The 19,594-nt window shown below is 41.2% G+C and overlaps 1 protein-coding gene across 6 annotated transcripts in view; it reads left to right on the top strand.

The window, feature by feature from the left end:
* The window catches only part of LOC129097260 (sodium bicarbonate cotransporter 3-like), a 36,934-nt gene extending 18,244 nt beyond the window's left edge, over positions 1 to 18,690 (top strand). The window contains exons 7-26 of one of the 6 annotated variants that reach the window (XM_054606062.1): positions 623 to 994; positions 5,004 to 5,119; positions 5,818 to 5,975; positions 6,590 to 6,677; positions 6,853 to 6,999; positions 7,260 to 7,363; positions 9,161 to 9,335; positions 9,973 to 10,106; positions 10,300 to 10,545; positions 10,995 to 11,100; positions 11,361 to 11,522; positions 13,282 to 13,395; positions 13,637 to 13,798; positions 14,250 to 14,501; positions 14,707 to 14,775; positions 15,112 to 15,285; positions 15,554 to 15,691; positions 16,732 to 16,856; positions 17,866 to 17,982; positions 18,581 to 18,690. In XM_054606062.1, the coding sequence (XP_054462037.1) occupies positions 623 to 994; positions 5,004 to 5,119; positions 5,818 to 5,975; positions 6,590 to 6,677; positions 6,853 to 6,999; positions 7,260 to 7,363; positions 9,161 to 9,335; positions 9,973 to 10,106; positions 10,300 to 10,545; positions 10,995 to 11,100; positions 11,361 to 11,522; positions 13,282 to 13,395; positions 13,637 to 13,798; positions 14,250 to 14,501; positions 14,707 to 14,775; positions 15,112 to 15,285; positions 15,554 to 15,691; positions 16,732 to 16,856; positions 17,866 to 17,982; positions 18,581 to 18,662 (3,041 nt within the window). In that variant the 3' untranslated portion in view covers positions 18,663 to 18,690. The remainder of the gene's footprint in view (positions 1 to 622; positions 995 to 5,003; positions 5,120 to 5,817; positions 5,976 to 6,589; positions 6,678 to 6,852; positions 7,000 to 7,259; positions 7,364 to 9,160; positions 9,336 to 9,972; positions 10,107 to 10,299; positions 10,546 to 10,994; positions 11,101 to 11,360; positions 11,523 to 13,281; positions 13,396 to 13,636; positions 13,799 to 14,249; positions 14,502 to 14,706; positions 14,776 to 15,111; positions 15,286 to 15,553; positions 15,692 to 16,731; positions 16,857 to 17,865; positions 17,983 to 18,580) is intronic. The other 5 variants (XM_054606060.1, XM_054606059.1, XM_054606058.1 and 2 more) reach the window with 5 other exon arrangements.
* The last annotated feature ends 904 nt before the right edge of the window (positions 18,691 to 19,594 follow it).

Raw genomic sequence — 19,594 nt, 5'->3', positions numbered from 1 at the left:
TGCATTTTAAGATCCCGTGGTTTCTAAGAATGAAAGAAATATCACATTCTCAACTTCTGTGCCTGTGGTTCTTGTTGGGCTTGCATTTCAATGTCATTTAAAAAACGCCAAGGTCAAAATTACATATGTCACATTGATGGCTGGTGATGATGTACGTCTTGTGTCAAATGAGTATGTAGGGTGTAGGATTTATGACTGGTCTTTTGTGGTAGAGCACACGTTTGCTTACTGTGCACTGACATCGTGCTAACTCATCCTCTTCTGCATGCGAGTCCCTCTGAACTGATTTTTTGTTTTGTATGATTCGTTTGTTTGGAATTGAATGAGACAAGCTGTTTGGCCCTAGCAGACCCTCCTACACGCCTCACTGAGTCATTCTTAGTGTCTTCTGCTCACAGCCATGCTTTCTCGCTCAAGCACGATCCTCTTTAACTACACCTCTGCCCCGCTCTTGCTGCCCACCCCCTTCCGGCTGTGTCTCCTCCGGATACCACCTCTGTGATGTACTCCTACTTCATATTTTTTTTTTCCTCTCTGCTCCATCCCTTATTCCTTTTCCTTCTCCTCCTCCTCCTTTCTCTCCCTTCTCCTATTCCCTTTCTGCCATTGTCTCCTCTGTTAGGAGAGGGCCTGTCCTCTTCACATCTCTCTCTCCACAAGCCAGGGTCAGCCTCCTCTGTCTCCAACCTCTCCCAGAGGCGAGAGTCCAGGGTCTCCGTCCTGCTCAACTATCTCCTGCCCTCCTCTTCTTCCAACACTGGGCAAACCCCAGGCCCTCCGCTCCTCACCACCCCTCAAAGTACCCCATCTACCTTCCGCCACTCCTCCCTAACCCACGGCGCAGGCCTTGGCCCTCAAGGCATCCCTGAGGTGGTGGTGTCGCCTCCCGAGGATGACGAACCACCAAACTCTGCAGAGGAAGAGGCGTCATCACCAGAGCTCAGCCGGCGACCATCCTCGGCATCCCAGGGCTTCGAGCTGATGCCCTTAGAAGGCAAATATCTGTGTAGCCTGCCAGTGTGAGTCACGGCTTGAACAGAGAACACTAGCACTAGCATGAAAGCTCTGCTCCCTGTTTAAGTGACAGTCATTCCAAAATCAAAAATATATATTTTTCCTATTACCTGAAGTGCTATTTATCAATATAGATAATGTTTGCTTAAGTTATTAGACATCTCAACGGTCGATATAGCCAAAACTAGACAACTCACACCCAAATAATCTAGATTGATTAAAATCACTGAAGGTAATAAGGAAAAACATGTATTTTGGACTTTGGGGTGAACTGTCCCTTTAACTTCCAACCCTGCGGCCATCTCATCAATAACCCACAGCAAGGCTCACTCGCTAAGACGCTGTTCCCACTGTATTTATCCACAGTCTTTGACACTTCTCTCTGCCTCATGATTCTTGCTTCTCTCCCTTCACTGTTTGCATCCATTCCACTGACCCATTCTTTTCTACTAATATCTCTAGTTCTCTGTGCTCTCTATACTTCTTTTTGCCATCAAACTTCTCTCTGTTTCTTAACACATTTTCAAGTCATTCCTCGGCGTCTGTGACTTGCTTGGCCCCGTCCCCATTCACACCTCCTACATTGTTGTTGCATGGCTGTCTTCCAAATGGTTTTGGATTGTCTTCCTGTACTGCATCATGAGTCCTGTGATGTTTTATTGCCATGGTTAGCTTTCTTCCCCCATCTATTTGTCAGTCAGGGCATTTTTTATGTAAGACCTGTTAGAAGGGATGTCCCGATCACTTTAATTTTACTTTTTGTAAAACTCACAATTTTTCTCACTTTTTGTGAGTCATTGAATCTTGGTTATCTGCTATCTGCTTATCATCCTTATAATATAGGCACATTATACAGGTTAAATAGATTGATATCTACACCAAGACCATGTAACTTGCATCAGTGTTTTCCTATTATAGTTTCCAAAAATTTAAAGCAACAACAAGTAACTTTTTGTTTGGTTTTTGTTGACCCCTGTCGACAAATGCAATAATGATTCCTTGAGCACCACTGCCCTTTGTTGTAAAGGTCTTGATCTGGCTAGCATGTGAATTTATTTTGGAATTTATTCATACCAGTCTAGGAAGAAAGGGCCAATTGAGGATCAGATTTAGATGTCACGCAACTTGTGCTTTTCCCATTGCATCATTTGGCACACAAAATTATTTTACCCGATTAAGAGTAGTGAGGGTAACGGGTGCCAGCAGCATGGCTGAATATAAGCCAAAGATCAGGTGGGTGTTATGGTACTGTATGTACTATCGTATTGGCACCTGCAGTGACTTTTTGTTATTCTCAAACCAAGCCCGGTCAGTTTATTAATAGACTGTATTTGTGTTTCAGTACGTGCGTCTGTGTTTGTCTCACTCTGGGCTTGGCTCCATTTCAAAGTACGGGTCATTACAACCAGCGATCACTCGGTGGGAGCTGTGCCTGAAAGGTTGGGGTGGTCTTATTATAGCCGAGGAGCTTCTGTAATTGTACCCTGTTCTAGGAAAATACACAGTATTTCATGAGAAGCGAGCGTCTTGACATCAGTGTGTGGGTTTTTATTCGGGGGGGTGGTTCAAGCCTTCATCATCGCATATCAATAATACTGTAGGTTGTTAAATCAGCTCTGTTGTACAACGTTGACTTAGATATATAAACTGTCTGACTGTGTATTGAACAGATATATAGTATTAGACAATCAAGTGCCATTTAGAGTAATTTGTCTGGATGAGTAACAGGTTAATAACGTGTGAGGAAATAATTGTAGTAGTCAACGGCGTGCCTGCCGTTTTTTTTAGACATGTGCTGTAATGGTATTGACTTGACAGCTCGCTATTTATACATTTACAGGCCAAGGATCCATTGAGCATGAGGTCAGGAGACGGAGTCACTCGTACACTCGTAAATTGTATTGGCCTATGTTTTAGAAGAAAGTCAAAGAAAAATGCTTAGAATTTGAAAAACTCTCAAACAGGGCCTAGAATAACATGGAGCGACCATGTTATTCTAGGCCCTGTTTGAGAGTTTTTCAAATTCTAAGCATTTTTCTTTGACTTTCTTCTAAAACATAGGCCAATACAATTTATTTTTTTAAATGGCCACATTTAGACTCATTGTAACCTAGTGTCCTTGCATAACCCCTTTACATTAAATACATGCAGATATCCGTAGTATTACTACTATATAGATACAGTATAAAAATACATTCATCATCTTTTCACCTTTTAATCAGAAAAGTCCCAGTGCCACCAGAAATGCTGTATCATTTTTGTTATTTATGTTACTGTTTTGCATATGCGTGGGGGAGCGCTATGACGCCACGTTTTTGAAGGACCAGTTTGGGGAAGCATTCCAGGGCTTAGCTTCCTGAATGAAGCATGTTGGCGATCTGCAACCTAAGCTAATCCCTCCCTTATTCCAAGAGGCTTTGTCGGGTATGTGAGCAATCATGCTCCTGTTCAGCAGTCACAGCTACCCAGCATCCACTGGGGTTACACTAGGGTACAGTTCAAGGGTATGGATCACTGGCCAAACCACATGCTGTTTCTACATGGCTCTTTTTAATTCTGTTTGGGATTATTGTAAATAAGAATGCAGTATGCTGCTTAAGCCTCTATTAATGTATTTTGTTTGACGTTCGCTTGATTACTTCCTGACGGCAAAATGAGAAATGTGTGTATGTAGAAAAGAAGGTAAAAGAAGTGTTACATCATCATTTCAGAGGATAGCATGGAAATGCTATCCTTTTCTTCAAATACACGCCTCCCTCATTCCATCTCCAGCCTTCATGTCACATCAAGTGCTAGCGTTTCCTGTATCTGGTGTGGCTCAAATGGCATAAGCAATGTTGAAGTGTGCAGCCAATTATGCACAGAAATACCGGAGCTTCACCACTTGAAGGTGCTAAAGTCTAAGGAAGGTGAACTGTCAGGCACATCAAACACATCCCCTCATATTTGCTTCAAAGCTGACATTAATTCAAGCAAAGCAAGACTGACTCAAGCATAAGAGTAATGAGCTCAACAGAAGGGGAGCAAATAGGAACAGTGCTTTTTGAAATCTATCGTCTTCCCTGTGGAGAGACATCACAGTATGACAGCTTAGTACCAAATCATATTTAGTGAGAGTTGTAGTGGAAGCAGTACTTTAACTTGTATCCAAAAATGTGAAATATATTTAAAGGCAAATCCAATGACTGCTGTTTTTAGCTACATGTGTATTATGAGCTCGATAGCCTATTTGTTGTATTCAAGTTAATCATTATCATTGTAGAATACTGGATCCCAACACAAGTACCATATGTATCGTTTTAGCCACCTAATATGTGATGATTTAGACATGTGGTGACACAGGAAATCAATGTATTACCTTGTAACATAGTTGTTGTTGTTTTTTTTTATCACATTTAATTGTAAAGAAATGTGGTTGATTAGTGGATCATATAATGGAAAATATCTCAGAGCTGATACTAACCTGAGAATTAAGGAAATGAACTGGCTACATTCTGGCATTAACACTAAAGTGGCCACTAAGACTGACTAATGAGGCTAAGTGGTTGCATATCATTGATGCAGTTATTAATTTCCCTGCTCATATGACCAAAACAGATTGTAAATATCACACAAAAACCGTACTGATTGGTTTAATTTTGTGACTTCATGATTTTGTATCAGATTTATTTTTATTTTTTTTAGCAAAGAACTTGCTCTGATCAAAAATGAGTACAACACCTGTGAAATTGCTATCACATTGTATATCCCAGATGAAAATACCTTGGGCATTTATTTTCCAGCTCCTCAAAATCTAAAATCTGAGTAAACAAAAATGACACATGGCATTTAATAAATAGCCTTTAGTAATGAAATCAGAAATTGCATTTCATGGTGACGCACACTGCTTTCCTCAACTTGTAGACCTGACTTTGCTTTCCAAGTACTGACGCATTGTCCATCAATGCTTTGTCTCTCCTGCCTTTCTTTTCCCCCTGTCCTCCCCACAGGACCACTGGTGTCTCCGAACTCTCTCCCGAACAACCTGGATGGCAACAAGGCCGTGGAGAGGAGACCTTCCAAAGTAGGGGTCAGTAGAGAAAGCAGCAGTGTCGACTTCAGCAAGGTAACCTAACCACAGTACTGAGCACAGAAACAGTTCGTCATGGTGGAAGGGCCCATGAGTTCATCACTGTCTTTCTTCAGTCTCTGGACTACCACAGACATTTCAATGGTCTGTGTTGAAAATTGCTTGAATGACCGCCACCATTACATACCCATCAGTGCTTTTCTTTCAGGCTCGGTAAAAGGCTTTACCCGTAATGACTAAGAATTGATCAACAAAGTAAAAGTCTTTCATCGTTATGTAACTGTGTTTAGCTTTTAAAAATCCTCCCTCGCACGCCCTCCATTCATCCTACCATTTTGTTCTTCATCCATTCAATAAAATGGCAGGCTGCCATAAGTAGTTATCATTATAAAACCATCCATTATGACTGCCAAAAACAAGGTGCAGTGTTTATATGAGTAAGAGGACACGAAGGAGGGATGAAGGCACAGTCTTTTATACACAGGGATAAAGAAATTGTTGCTGTGCTCAGATCTGTATGTAGCATTGCACGATAGAGAGATTATTCAGTAAATAAGACAGCAACTGACGGTCTTTGCTCAGTACTATGAAGTCCTATATGTAGCTACTAACTTGCCTTCTCTTTATTGTAAAACCGACCTGCATGCGAATCCCTCCTACTTTCTCTGTGTTTATTATAATTATTTTTTTTTTTTTAGCTGATTCTTGATTTTCATTTGTCACATTGGTTTCAGGTGGACATGAATTTCATGAAAAAGATTCCTCCGGGTGCCGAAGCTTCCAACGTCCTGGTGGGAGAAGTGGACTTCCTGGAGAAGCCCATAATTGCTTTTGTACGACTGTCCCCTGCTGTCCTCATCACAGGCCTCACAGAGGTGCCGGTGCCCACGAGGTACACTCATTTGGAATTGAATGATATCATGATGACTGAGACTTTCACTCCAAGAATTCTGAAACTGTCAAGCTGTTATTCTCTGGCAGCAACTCAAAGCAAACTCATTTGTTATTCATTTGTTAAAGCCCTATTCACATGTGACTAATATGACCTGGGGATTTACTGTGGTTCTGAATACAATAAATCCGTGTCCACAACCTTGTTTTCCCTCTCTGTAATCTCTACAGTTACACGAATAACAGTCTGTAGAACACATGTAGTTCTAGGAAGCTCTAATGCTCATTACACACCAGTCACAAGAATGTTTAAATGTGGCCTGAGCATGGTCAACATGACACATGGGTTAAGCCATAGACCTCACTACAGACGATTTCACTGTATTCCTAGCAAACATTGATGTAAACAATGTAGGTATCCAAATATTTATTTAAATGTATTTATTATGTGTTTATTATGCTCAAGGATACCCACAATGCATTGAAGTGAGAAACAATGAGTGTTGATTTAATTGTTGATGTGAACACTCCACAGAGTAGCTTTAATTTAATATGTGCTGTTTTGATTAGTATTGAGATCGGTAATATTCATATGATTATGTTTCTTTTTCAAAGGTTTCTTTTCCTGCTTTTGGGTCCTCATGGCAAAGGGCCACAGTACCATGAGATTGGCCGATCCATGGCCACACTCATGACGGATGAGGTGAGACAAAGAAAGAGGTCTTTTTGGTAACTTGTTATTTCAGCTTGACATGTCCTGAAACTGTAGCAAAAAAGGGATGAGGTTTAGTTTGAATTTTTGGGAAACTAAAGATGCATGTTTGGCTGTTATCTAATTTTTAAAAATTGAATAACTCATAATATTATTCATTTTGTAGATTTTCCACGATGTGGCATACAAGGCCAAAGACCGAACGGATCTCCTCTCGGGGATAGATGAGTTCCTTGATCAAGTGACTGTCCTGCCTCCTGGAGAATGGGACCCCACAATCCGGATTGAGCCCCCCAAGAACGTCCCATCTCAGGTTAATGACGCTCTCTGTCATAGATTGTTCAATACGTACTTACAAAGGTGTGTGTTACAGACAAATGAAAATGAAAATTCCATGTACAACAAACATAAAGAGGTACTGATGCAGAGATCATTAAGCAGCTGTTTTTCTGTGAATCACACTTCACACCACTATAATCACAATGACAGTGCCCCCTTATGGATTTAAAGCATCATGACAGATAGAATTGTGTGCAACTATGTCATTTTTAAATGTCTTGACTTGACCCGCAGATGAAGAGGAAGAGACCGTCCCAACCAAACGGCAATGCGTCTCCATCTGGAGAGCAGGAAAAGGAGGAGGACCACGCTGGACCTGAGCTGCAGAGGACCGGAAGGTGAGTTTGTTACCTTTTCTTGGCACGCCATTTAGTTTAAATACGTTGTGGATCTTCATAACAGTAGTTTCTATTATATCATTCGCTTGTTAAATATATCATGTTGATAATGTTGTTACAAAATGCTTCTTGTTAACAAGAGCTGCAGGATAAAACTCAACAAGCCCCTTTGCCTCTGGACAAAAAAACAAAACACTTATACCCACAAACATCTGTCTTTTGGCTTAAGTGAGAAAATCTCTCATGTCCCTTTGCCCCCAGGAATGAATGCCGATTGAAAAACTTAAGAAGATACAATGAGGTCCTTAAGTTACGGGGACTCATTTGTGGTTACAATAGTTACAATTTCCTTGCTGCAAACAATCTTGACGATGAGATACATTGCCAACATTTTCATGATCTATAAGCGTTCAGTAAAAGCTTTTAATTATTTCTGAGATTCCTCACATATCATTAAATTAGAATAGAATTTGAAAAAATTATAAAAATGTAGAATTTGATAAACACAACAATACTATATGTTCTAAGCAGTGACTGGCTACTGTACTCAGTAGCCAGTCACTGCTTAGTGATCTCAGTTGCTGACATTTATGGGTAACTCCTGCTGGGTCTCTGGAGACAGGACAAATGGGGAGAGAGAGAGAATGTGTTTATTTGAAACCTCAGACAGACACAAACACACACACTCTGCGCACACACACACACCAGTTGTGAGGCACTGTATTATTTACAGTTTCACTCTGCTTTTCACCGCTACTATAAAAGGCTCATGCGATGAGGGAGCTGCTGGAGGACAAAGGAGTGCAAGGAAGTGTAAGAGGCTAATATAAGGAAAAGCTGTCAGAAACCGGGGCTGTATAGAAGAGTCAGCAGGGGCAGGCAATAGAGGTTATTCCAGAGGTGTGGGGGGGGGAAAGAAAATGTAAGAAGACCTCAGCAGAGCAATTGGACAGGTGTAACGGGAAAGAGAGGAAGATGTACAAGGTGAGACATGGAATCCCTCAAAAGCAAAGTAAAGAGAGGCAGACACATGAGAGCACTATCACAGTGTCTAGGTTTAAGATAAGATAAAATAAGATAATCCTTTATTAGTCCCGCAGCGGGGACATTTACGGGATTACAGCAGCATAGAGTATAGTGCAAGGGGTGGAATATTCCAAAGATGCACACTCAAGCCTCAGCATCAACACTGGTAGTGTCATTACCATTTTTATTCGTGTTCACGCAAACGCTCCTTACCAATTAACGGTCAGAGAGGCCTCAACACGTAGTAAATATTAATTCTTGCTTAATTAATTTTAATCACATTATATTAAGAAACACTGCATTTGAATAATTCTTACTATAAAGCGAACAAGGAAGGTTGTGTTAAACAAACACAAAATGACAATTTACAGGGTGTTAGTGTTAAGAGACCTGCAGAGCCACTTTATGGCTGCAAACATTTATCATTTTTATTATTCATTTTATAACCATTACAGCACAGTTGGCTTTTACCTTTTGCTCTATTTTATATCTGAAACAATCTCAATGGAATTAATAGACAGATTTTATGTGACACTAAACTAAGTGTGTTCTCTTGCCGTTCTGCCTGCCTAACGCACTGATGTATTATTAATTCATTCATCCATTTTCCATAACCGCTTATCCAGTTAAGGGTCGCAGGGGTGCTGGAGCCGATCTCAGCTGTCAATGGGCGAAGGGCAGGGTACACCCTGGACAGGTCGCCAGTCTGTCGCAGGGCTGACTATTATTAGTATTATTAATTAATTTATGTTATCATATGATATCTTCCAGGATATTTGGAGGTCTGGTCCTGGACGTCAAGCGGAAGTTACCGTTCTACTGGAGCGACATCAGAGACTCCCTCAGTCTGCAGTGTCTGGCCTCCGTCCTGTTCCTCTACTGCGCCTGCATGTCCCCTGTCATCACATTTGGAGGTCTGCTCGGGGAGGCAACAAAAGGCAACATAGTAAGTCTAAAAACTTACTATGAGCCCAGTGGGAATCAAACCCCTTACCCCTGGTTGTGTAGGTGCCAATATACTATAACAACCAGATCATAGTACATTTTTGCTGTAATATGAGAGTATATAATTTACTTTTGTGAGTATTGTTCTGGCAAATCCCCATAATCTTTCCCCACTTCACCGTGATATCACATTCTCATCTAGGTGGGTGTCTATCACTGTGAGGTCTTAATTCACTGTCCAAAATAGGATGTGATAATTATTCAGCCTCCCATGCACTAATCTGTTATTATACTGTAAGCTATATAGTGTCTCTCTTTTTATCGCTCCCTCTGTCTGCCTCTCCCTCCTTTTTAACCAGATGCCCTTACTAGGACAGGGTCTGTTGACATAGGCGCAGTCTGTGTGCTGGTGTGTGTGATGCGCCTGAGTAAACTCAGCAAGCGAGGGCTACACACAGATATGACGAAAACATTCAAACTGTTTGTGTCTAGCCTCTCAGACGCAGTCCCCGACTGTCTGTTTAATCAAAAGTCTCTGTGTTCTGGTCGGGGGTCTCTTCTCTCCCTCTCTATCCTCCTTTGGGTGGTTTCACCTCCCACATCCTCCCTCACTCCCTCCCTCTCCTGTGTTTCTACAGAGTGCCATAGAGTCTCTGTTTGGGGCCTCACTGACGGGAGTGGCGTACTCCCTGTTTGCAGGCCAGCCCCTCACTATTCTTGGCAGCACGGGCCCCGTTTTAGTGTTTGAGAAGATCCTCTTCAAGTTCTGCAAGTACGTTCAAGCAAGTTTGATTTATGATACAGAGTCAAAATACTGATAACACATAATAGTCAACGTAATTTGCAGCATTTTGTGTTTAAGTTAATTAACTCTCTTCTGGATTCCAATCGTCTAATTGCCCCTAATACGCATGTGTGTACTTTAATCCACTCTCCTTCATGTCACCTTTGCCTGCCTTCCCCAGGGACTATGGCCTGTCCTACCTGTCGCTGCGGACCAGCATTGGTCTGTGGACAGCCTTCATGTGTCTGGTCCTGGTGGCCACAGATGCCAGCTCCCTTGTCTGCTACATCACCCGCTTCACAGAGGAGGCCTTCGCTGCTCTCATCTGCATCATCTTCATCTACGAGGCTCTGGAGAAGCTCTTCCACCTGGGAGAACACTACCCTATCAACATGCACAGCAACTTGGACAACCTTACCCTGTACTCGTGAGTACTAAATTCTCAGTAGATTATTTTTTTGTCGATCTCTTGTTTAAACATTGAGTTGAATAAACTATGAAATTCTCTGATAAACATAATAATGAGAGATAAGATAGGACTTTATTTATCCAGAGTGAAATAGTTGGGCAGTGGGGCGGAACTAATCCCCGTCACGTTACAGGTATTTTAAATTGGTATTCTTACATTATTTTTGTACTTTTGTATTATTATGCACATGATAAATATCCCATTAAGAACACACTGTTCTTGTTGCTGTAAACTGTAATAGTAGTGGCTTGAGCTGTTCCCAGTTCATGTCTTCCCCAGAGCTGAGAGGAAAATTAGCCCCTTGCAAAATAACACATTTAAAAATTTGCTGCATCCTTTGTTTTAAAATGAACCAAATTTAAGCTAAGCATCCGTACTTTGCTCAGCATTTGTTCTCTTTTCCCCAGGTGTCAGTGCTCAGCCCCGGTGAACGCCTCGGAGGAGCTCATGCAGAAGTGGAACAGCACCGGATACAGCTCAGACTCTATCCAATGGAGCAGCCTCAATGTGTCGGTGAGACCAGCACACAGTGATCTCAAGTGTCATGCAGGAATCACACCCATGTATAGGATGTGTTGAGCAAACCAACATTAACAACCTTTATCCTGTTAGGTTCATACAGTCTCACACTTTTACAAACTCACTAATTCAAACCGATTAAGTCCGAGTCATTAACATTAAAGCAACAACTGCAACCACTACAAATTCTGTGACTGGCCTCCCAAAAAAAAACCAACAATAACAATACTAACCTAATACTCCTTTTTCTCTAGATGTGTAAGACGCTCCATGGGGAGTTTGTGGGTGATGCCTGCGGTCATCAGGGGCCCTACATCCCAGATGTTCTCTTCTGGTCCATCATCCTCTTCTTCACCACCTTCTGCCTGTCCTCCTTCCTTAAGCAGTTCAAGACGGAGAGATATTTTCCCACACTGGTGAGGTGTTTGCTACATTTGTAATGTGCACTGTCTTAATACTACTCTTAAAGGTATAATATGTACATTTTCCACAATTATATGACTAAACCTATATGTAATATATTTTTCTTGATTTGCGTACTTGCGTTAGCCTAAATGTTTCCAACAATGTTGAAACCCAGAAAAATCTGTAATTCTGTTCAGGGTAATATATATTATTTGGTTGACTGTCAATGGTGTCATATCCCCTTTAACCTGAATATTACATTACATTACATTACAGTTATTTAGCAGACGCTTTTATCCAAAGCGACTTACAATAAGTGTATTCAACATAGGTATTCAAGAGAACTACTAGTCACCAGAAGTCATAAGTGCATCTCCTTTCTTAAACAAGCATCTAAAAGCATAAACCAGAGCAAAAGTATAGTGCAGAAGCAAATTACTACGAAAACAATAATTGCAACAAACTAATACGAATACAATAGGTGCTACAAACTAATACGAATAGGATAAGTGCAATAAACGAGTACGAATTCAATAAGTGCAGCGAACTGATACGAATACAGTGAGTGCAACAACTAATACGAATGCAATAAGTGCTACGAGGAAGGCTCAGGGTAGTACTTCCTGAAGAGGTGAGTTTTCAGCCTGCGCCGAAAGATGGGCAGCGACTCTGCTGTCCTGACGTCAGTGGGGAGTTCATTCCACCACTGAGGGGCCAGGACGGAAAAAAGCTGTGACCGGGTGGATCGGCCGCAGGGACCTCTGAGCGACGGGGCAACCAATCGCCCCGAGGCAGCAGAGCGAAGTGGTCGGGCGGGGGTGTAGGGCTTGACCATGGCCTGGAGATAGGAAGGAGCTGTTCCTTTCACTGCCCTGTAGGCTAGCACCAGAGTCTTAAACTGGATGCGAGCTCTTACAGGGAGCCAGTGTAGAGAACAACAATATGAATTGAAAGTATCAGTCTCGTTCAAAAGTGTGCATGCTAATTTGAAAGCATTGTGGAATTTTCTGTAGATTACTGTGCTAGTTATGAATCAAGTTTATGGTCAAGGTTATTTTATTCAAATTTACAAAAAAAACTTTTCTTTTGTGCTGATTTTGTAGGGCCCATATAGGGCTGCACAATTCCAAATCGCAATGTGTCAAAATACAACTTTTGTGATGCAGAGATGTCCTGGTCTACAAATCATATTCCTCAGACTTCAGACAAAACTTCTTTGTTTGTACAGATCCCCTCAAAAATCACACCGTAATCATTTTAAAGTATTTGAATAAAAACAAAAATATTATGGAAAAATGTGCATACCCTCTATTATCACAGATAAAATCGCAATTGCAATATCAGTCAAAATAATTGCAAGTACATATTTTTTCAAAACTGTTTAGTTCCTCATCCCACAAGTCCTCAAAGTCCAGAAATGAATTACATACGAGAGCAGGGTGTTCTTTCTTCTCTCCTGTGCGTGCTGTGCAGATCTAAATTAAAGCACCTCACGCTCTGTAAATGTTTACATTGTGGCAGTCATTATTATGCCTTAGCAGGCTCATGTACAGAAAGAAAAGACTTTGTTGCATCCTCCCACACAGTGCCAGCTAATCCATTATCACTTGACCTTCTGTGTGGGCAGACGCTTTTTTTTTACTGTTGACATCAATATAATTATTACTTTGTTGGATCTCGACAGTGACCTTAAGTAAAAGGACGTCTGTGTGTGTGACAGTAGAAAATAAATAATAACTCTGTGTTGCTTGTGTGTGTTGTGTTCTGTAGGTGCGATCCACTATCAGCGACTTCGCTGTGTTTATAACCATCATGGTCATGGTGTTGGTGGACTATCTGATGGGGATCCCTTCTCCTAAACTGAATGTCCCTGACCGCTTTGAGGTAGGCTTCTATTCTGTCTGTCTTCATGCATGACTGTTCAAATGACAAAGTGATGTCAGACATGTTTATCTCGTCTCTAATGTCATTCTTATGTAAGCAAAGGTCTAAATGTGTACTTGAATACATTTACACCTGGTATACTAGTACTTAAATAATGTTCACATTATCAAATATTAATAATAATAATAATAATGCTATGCCTAATATACTAAATGTAGACCATTCCTGCTTTTCCCCGTAGCCAACTTCAAAGAACAGAGGCTGGCTGATGGACCCGTTAGGAGTAAATCCCTGGTGGACGCTGCTGGTGGCGGCGCTTCCTGCCTTGCTCTGCACCATCCTCATCTTTATGGACCAGCAGATCACTGCAGTCATCATCAACCGCAAGGAGCACAAGCTCAAGGTCAGACCAGCCTGTGGGGATTGACTTTTGGCAGTGTTACATCTTAGAGTTACCTGCAAGTTCTCTGAGGTAGAATTTTCCTAGAGAGTCAATTCTATTTATTTCTGTGGTGGCGTCTATCTCCGTTCTTTGCTCTTGCTACAACTCTCTGTTCCTCTGCAGCTCACTCATCTCTCTCCTCGTTCTTGTCATCCTTAATCCTGGTTGAAGCTAACATATTCTCCTGTCTGTCCTTCTGCTGTACTTAAGTCAATCAACCTTGAAAACTCATTAACAAACATTTGAAAGTATTCCAAGAGTGGATTAGAAAATGATGTAGAGATTATGCTCCTGAATCTTGTAATTCTATTTTGACTTGAAGTACATTTGCTCCCCAGTAACAAACACTCATCACTGCTTCCCTGGCTATCAAACTTATCTGCTGTCTCTCGTCTCCCTGTGTGTCCCACAGAAAGGCTGTGGCTATCACCTGGATTTGCTGATAGTGGCAATAATGCTGGGTGTGTGCTCCATTATGGGCCTGCCGTGGTTCGTGGCTGCCACCGTCCTCTCCATCTCCCACGTTAACAGCCTGAAGGTGGAGTCTGGCTGCTCCGCCCCTGGAGAGCAGCCCAAGTTTCTGGGCATCCGGGAGCAGCGGGTCACTGGATTCATGATCTTCGTCCTCATGGGCTGTTCTGTTTTTATGACATCGGTGCTCAAGGTGAGACATGGGAGAAACACTGGAATTATTCTGGCCTCACTTTATAAAGTGAATGAGAAGTAGCTAAATATCAGTTGAATATTTTCACCTGTTTTCACTACTCTGTTTTGTCAATTTCTCCTGGTGCAACAAATGCCATGATAAAAGTTCCTTTCCTGAACTGCAAGTTGAATAATTTTTGCTGTTATACTTTTGTTATTTACAGTTTATTCCTATGCCAGTCCTCTATGGAGTCTTTCTCTACATGGGTGTCTCCTCCCTCAAAGGCATTCAAGTAAGACTTTAAGACGTTTTTTTCATCAAAAATATCAACTTGAACAATTTACACTTAAGTCAAGTTCTTGTCCATCCCTTCCAATACCCCCCTGTCTCCCAAGAACTGGACCATTAATACATTTGTGTAGAGCCAGATGAACACACACAAATACACATATATTAATACATTGATATAACTATGTCGTAAGACTCTACTCTGCTGGTCTTTGTAGATAATAAGCCTTTTATTCTGACCAGAACAGCAGTCATTAGCAGTTGACTGCCCCCCCAATCATCCCTCGTCTTCCTCATAAGCATTTCTTATCTCTCACTGAGCCTCTCATGTTCTCTACAGTTCTTTGACAGAATCAAGCTGTTCGGCATGCCTGCCAAGCACCAGCCCGATCTGATCTACCTGCGCTACGTGCCGCTGTGGAAGGTCCATGTCTTCACTCTGGTGCAGCTCACCTGTTTGGTGCTGCTCTGGGTCATAAAGGCCTCCGCAGCAGCCGTCGTATTTCCCATGATGGTAATGACCTCGACTTCACACTTCATGATACGTTATGTTAAAGACAAACACTCTTGTGTTTGATTGTGTTAAGCTTGAGAGGAGGAAATCAGATTCCTAACATCACCAAACATAATTGTTTATTGTGGTGTCAGATTAAATTAAGATTTGAAATATTTTCTGAGTGTAATATGTGTTTTTATTCAGTTTGATTTTATTCAGTTTGATTTTATTTCTATTAAGTTATGTTAAATCATTGATGATATCTTCTTTATCTATGTGTCTTCAGGTTCTGGCGCTGGTCTTTATCCGAAAGCTTCTGGACTTTTCCTTCACAAAGAGAGAGCTGAGCTGGCTGGATGACTTGATGCCAGAAAGCAAGAAGAAGAAAGAGGACGACAAGAAAAAGAAAGCACAAGAAAAGCTGGTAAATCTGGAATGAAATGTATAGTTTTTCTATTCTTTAAAGGGGCAATGTGTGAGATTTGGAGCACGCTCCGAAGAAATAGGGGTCAGCATTTCACCAACTACTACTGGGTCCAACTACTAACGGCAGGACAAAAATAAGCAAAATTCAACCAAACTGCTGACAGCCGGTTATAGTTATAGTTTACGCTAGCCATCTGCATGTTTACTGTGCTGCTGACTGGGGTCTGTATGGTCTGTCTACATTTTGATAGATTTTTATTGGATTAAATCCAAAATGGTAACTCATTTTTTCATTTTGTCCTCCCTGCGTTCGTTCTGCATGCACTCCACTTCAACTTCCAAATTGAAGAAAATCTAAACTAAATGAACTCGGACTTGGTTTTAGTTACAGAACCAGGCAGACAGTTTTTTCAAAATTTTCAAAACTACAATATAATAACAATATTGCTCTTAATTAGTAAATGTTCAGTAAATGTTAAAACATACAATAGTACCTTTTGTACTCAAAATTGCACATTGAACTTAAAACCCTTCACAAAAGGCATCAAAATCCTTGTTTTCTCCTTGAGTGACAGTAAACAGAAACGCTAGAGCGTCACAAATCATGTAAATGGCGTTCTCAGTCTGGGAATCTCTAACGGTGCTCAATACAGTCACTCACATTTGAGGTCAAAGCATAGTGCTTCAATTCAAGTGGTTGATGTTTATCACATAGCCTCCGGATCTTCATTAAAATATTTGGAAATTGTCAGAGTTGCAATACTTTCAGCAAACTGTATACTATACAGGTATAGCAGCCATGCAGGCATTGCTTTGTAAAGTAGAGGGAACATTTAATGCATAGCCTGAAAGTGGCTGCTGTGAGTCTCCTGTGGTTATGTTTGTACATAAATTAATCTATTCTCCCATAGCACCCAACCTTTAGAGTGAGCTATTAAAAGTGTCATGTTTAAGAAGATATGACTGACAGTTGGGACCCAATACCGTACCTGTATATTTTACCTACCTCACTCCAGTCACTGCTCCCTTGTGATTTAGGCTTCCACTGCTGCTTTCACTCAGGAAGAAGAGGCCAGACTGTACAAAGAAGAGGAGAGGGAACTGAAGGTCAACTTTGAAGGCTCAAACCTTCTCAACATCCCAGTGAAAGCACTCTCGGGGAGGTAAGTGGTGCAATGTCAACGCACGCTTTGAAGCCCAGCTGAAGGATGAAAAGCAGCAATTTAATGCTTAGTGACGCATCGAGTATATTAAGTCTATTTTTAATCATAGACCATAAAATCACCATCTCTGGTGTGATGCGGTACTCTGACTCTTATGAGGCAACAAAACAACATTTGTATGATATCTTAAAAAGCTTTATGGACTACATTTAATATAAATAGTTTCCCAAAAAAAATACTTTTTATGGCTGAAAACCTGTGCAGAAGCTTAGAGAAAAGATGAAGCTCAGAGTAAATATAAACTAGAGCTGTAAGCACATTTTCTGATGCGCCATGTTGTCATGTACACCTTGTAATGGCAATTGTGACACTGGTAGTCAGCTGTGTGTTATTATGTCCATCTTGAACAGATCATACAGAATAGGACTATTGGCCCACAGCCTCCCAATGGAAGACGAGGTAGCAGGGTTGTGTGTCTGATGTAAAACATCTGACCCACGTGGCTGCGTTCTAACCCTCCTCACTGATACTCAGACAGTTAGCGCATGGCCACAACTGTCATCCCCCCGCTAGTTAAAAACATCAGAAACAATGGCTAATTAAAACACACTGCTTTGGGTGTTGTGTTCTTTCTTTTTTATTTTGAGGGTAATATGGTCTGTGATCAAACGTTTGTCGAGTTGAAATAGTCTTGTCTTTGTCTAACTAACTAATAATGTGAACACAATCAACTAAAGACAAATGACGTTGGCCACCAATGCAAAAGGCCTACATTTCTTTATACAAGTAAACATGGAACATTCTGTGTGTGGCCTCTCTGGTCAGTCATTTTGTGTTGTTCATTTGTTTTAATCTCTGATTCATAAGCAAAGTTTGTGTCCGCTTGTTTGTCCTGCACTAAACCTTTCCTGCTGATTTCATATCTACATGCCTGTCTTCTCTTTGTGTTGCGTGTGTGTGTGTGTGCGTGTGTGTGTGCGTGTGCGTGTTTGTATTTTTTCGCATGCAGTTCTGAATCTGACCCCTTGGTTTTAAATATCTCTGATGAAATGGACAAAACGTCAACATGGAAAGCAGTGAACTCGAGTGCAGAGTCATGTGTCCAACCTGTGAAGCGTAGTGAAAGGTAGCTATGCCATCTGCTGGAGTTTTCCAGAGCCCACCCCCTCCCCTCCCAACTGCATTACTTTTGAAATGATAACGTAATGTCGACAAACAAAATAATGTTCTCTGTTAGGGACTACTGAATTTTATGACTCTGCAAGATTATTTTCATGCTGAAATGAAATAAACGAAAGCTTATTGCTGCCTGGAAGATGGATCGGTTTAATATTTAAAGCAGGATAGAAATGTCAAAAACATACAGTGTTGGAAAAAGCAAATATAAGGGTTCCTTCTTCTTTCCACTAGTTAAAGCTGTTAATTTGAGTATGTTGACAGGAATGCTTTATGAGGAAATCCATAAAACTTTTAATCCAAGTTGACAAATTGAATCTAGAATTCTCCCAATGAGGAGCTGCATATTTTAACACAGTCCTCACACGACGCCCCATCATCGAGGTGTACTGTAGGTGGTAAAAGCTTGTTTTAAGAGCACTGGTAATTGGGCACTATCACTCCTCCACGTGACAAAATCCCACATTTTCAGTTGCTCTCCACGCTCAGCACCAGCATGAATTAGCACTCATCATTTGTGTGTCTTTTTCTTCTTCTCTGTGTAACAGCCAGGAGAAGATGGCCTGCGTTAGAGTCGACGTCAGCCCCGAAACACCAGGAGGGTGCTCCACTACCGAGACCTTCCTGTGATCAACGGAGGCCCTCCTCCCGTCTCGATACCTCCTCCTCCCCCCCCACCACACACACACACACACACACGATACGTTACCCCCCCCCCCCTCAAATTATCAATTTGTCACACATTAAGAACCACAGATGCCAAAGGAAGGGGCCTCACTGGTGAGGATCTTGGACTGGTTGAATTTAATTTTACTTTTATCCTACTGTGTATTTTACGTTCCGTTTACTGTTATTGTTTTAGCTGATTACCGTACTGTACATTTTTTGGGGTTCTGTGTTGCTCATACACCATGAGTTGCCCTGCACTGTTTGTTTTCATGTATTTGAGGTTGGATTAAGACCCGTCACCTATCTACACCAGCTTCAAAACTCGGTGCCAGCTGGTTCCATTTCACAGAATGAATGGCACAGTAAAAGACACAAACCACACCGGAGGTACATTCAGAGAGATACTACTACTACACCACACTATACTACACACATCTTTGTAGATTGTGCTCATGAATCATCTCTCCTGTGTTCAGGGGAACACTCAGTATTGACGTCGCTGCTCTTAAGTCGGTCGGTTGTTTTCACTGTAAACCTCACTGTTCATATTGTATGTTATCTTATAGAAATATGTATGTACTGTGTTCTTTTAATTTGTAACGTTATAGGAAACCTACTTCAGAGGCCATATGAAGTCTGTACTGTACAGTAAGCACTTTGCCAGTATAGTTTCTTACCAAAAAATGGATTATAGTGTGTTAATAAAACGCTTTCTCCTCCCACCATTATCTATTAGAGCCGTTGTTCAAATGTCAGTTAAACAACTCAGGAATCTTGAACGATTTCTGACTGTGGTAACTTGATTTTAATTTAATTTTTTGTTGCAAGGCAGTGAGAATCAGCTGTCCACTGTATTCCTTTCATCGCTGGTATCACAACTATTTTAACAAATG

This window comes from Anoplopoma fimbria, chromosome 10 (genome assembly GCF_027596085.1).
Source record: "Anoplopoma fimbria isolate UVic2021 breed Golden Eagle Sablefish chromosome 10, Afim_UVic_2022, whole genome shotgun sequence".
NCBI classification, from domain to species: Eukaryota; Metazoa; Chordata; class Actinopteri; order Perciformes; family Anoplopomatidae; genus Anoplopoma; species Anoplopoma fimbria.
This window is presented reverse-complemented; position numbering and strand designations above follow the sequence as displayed.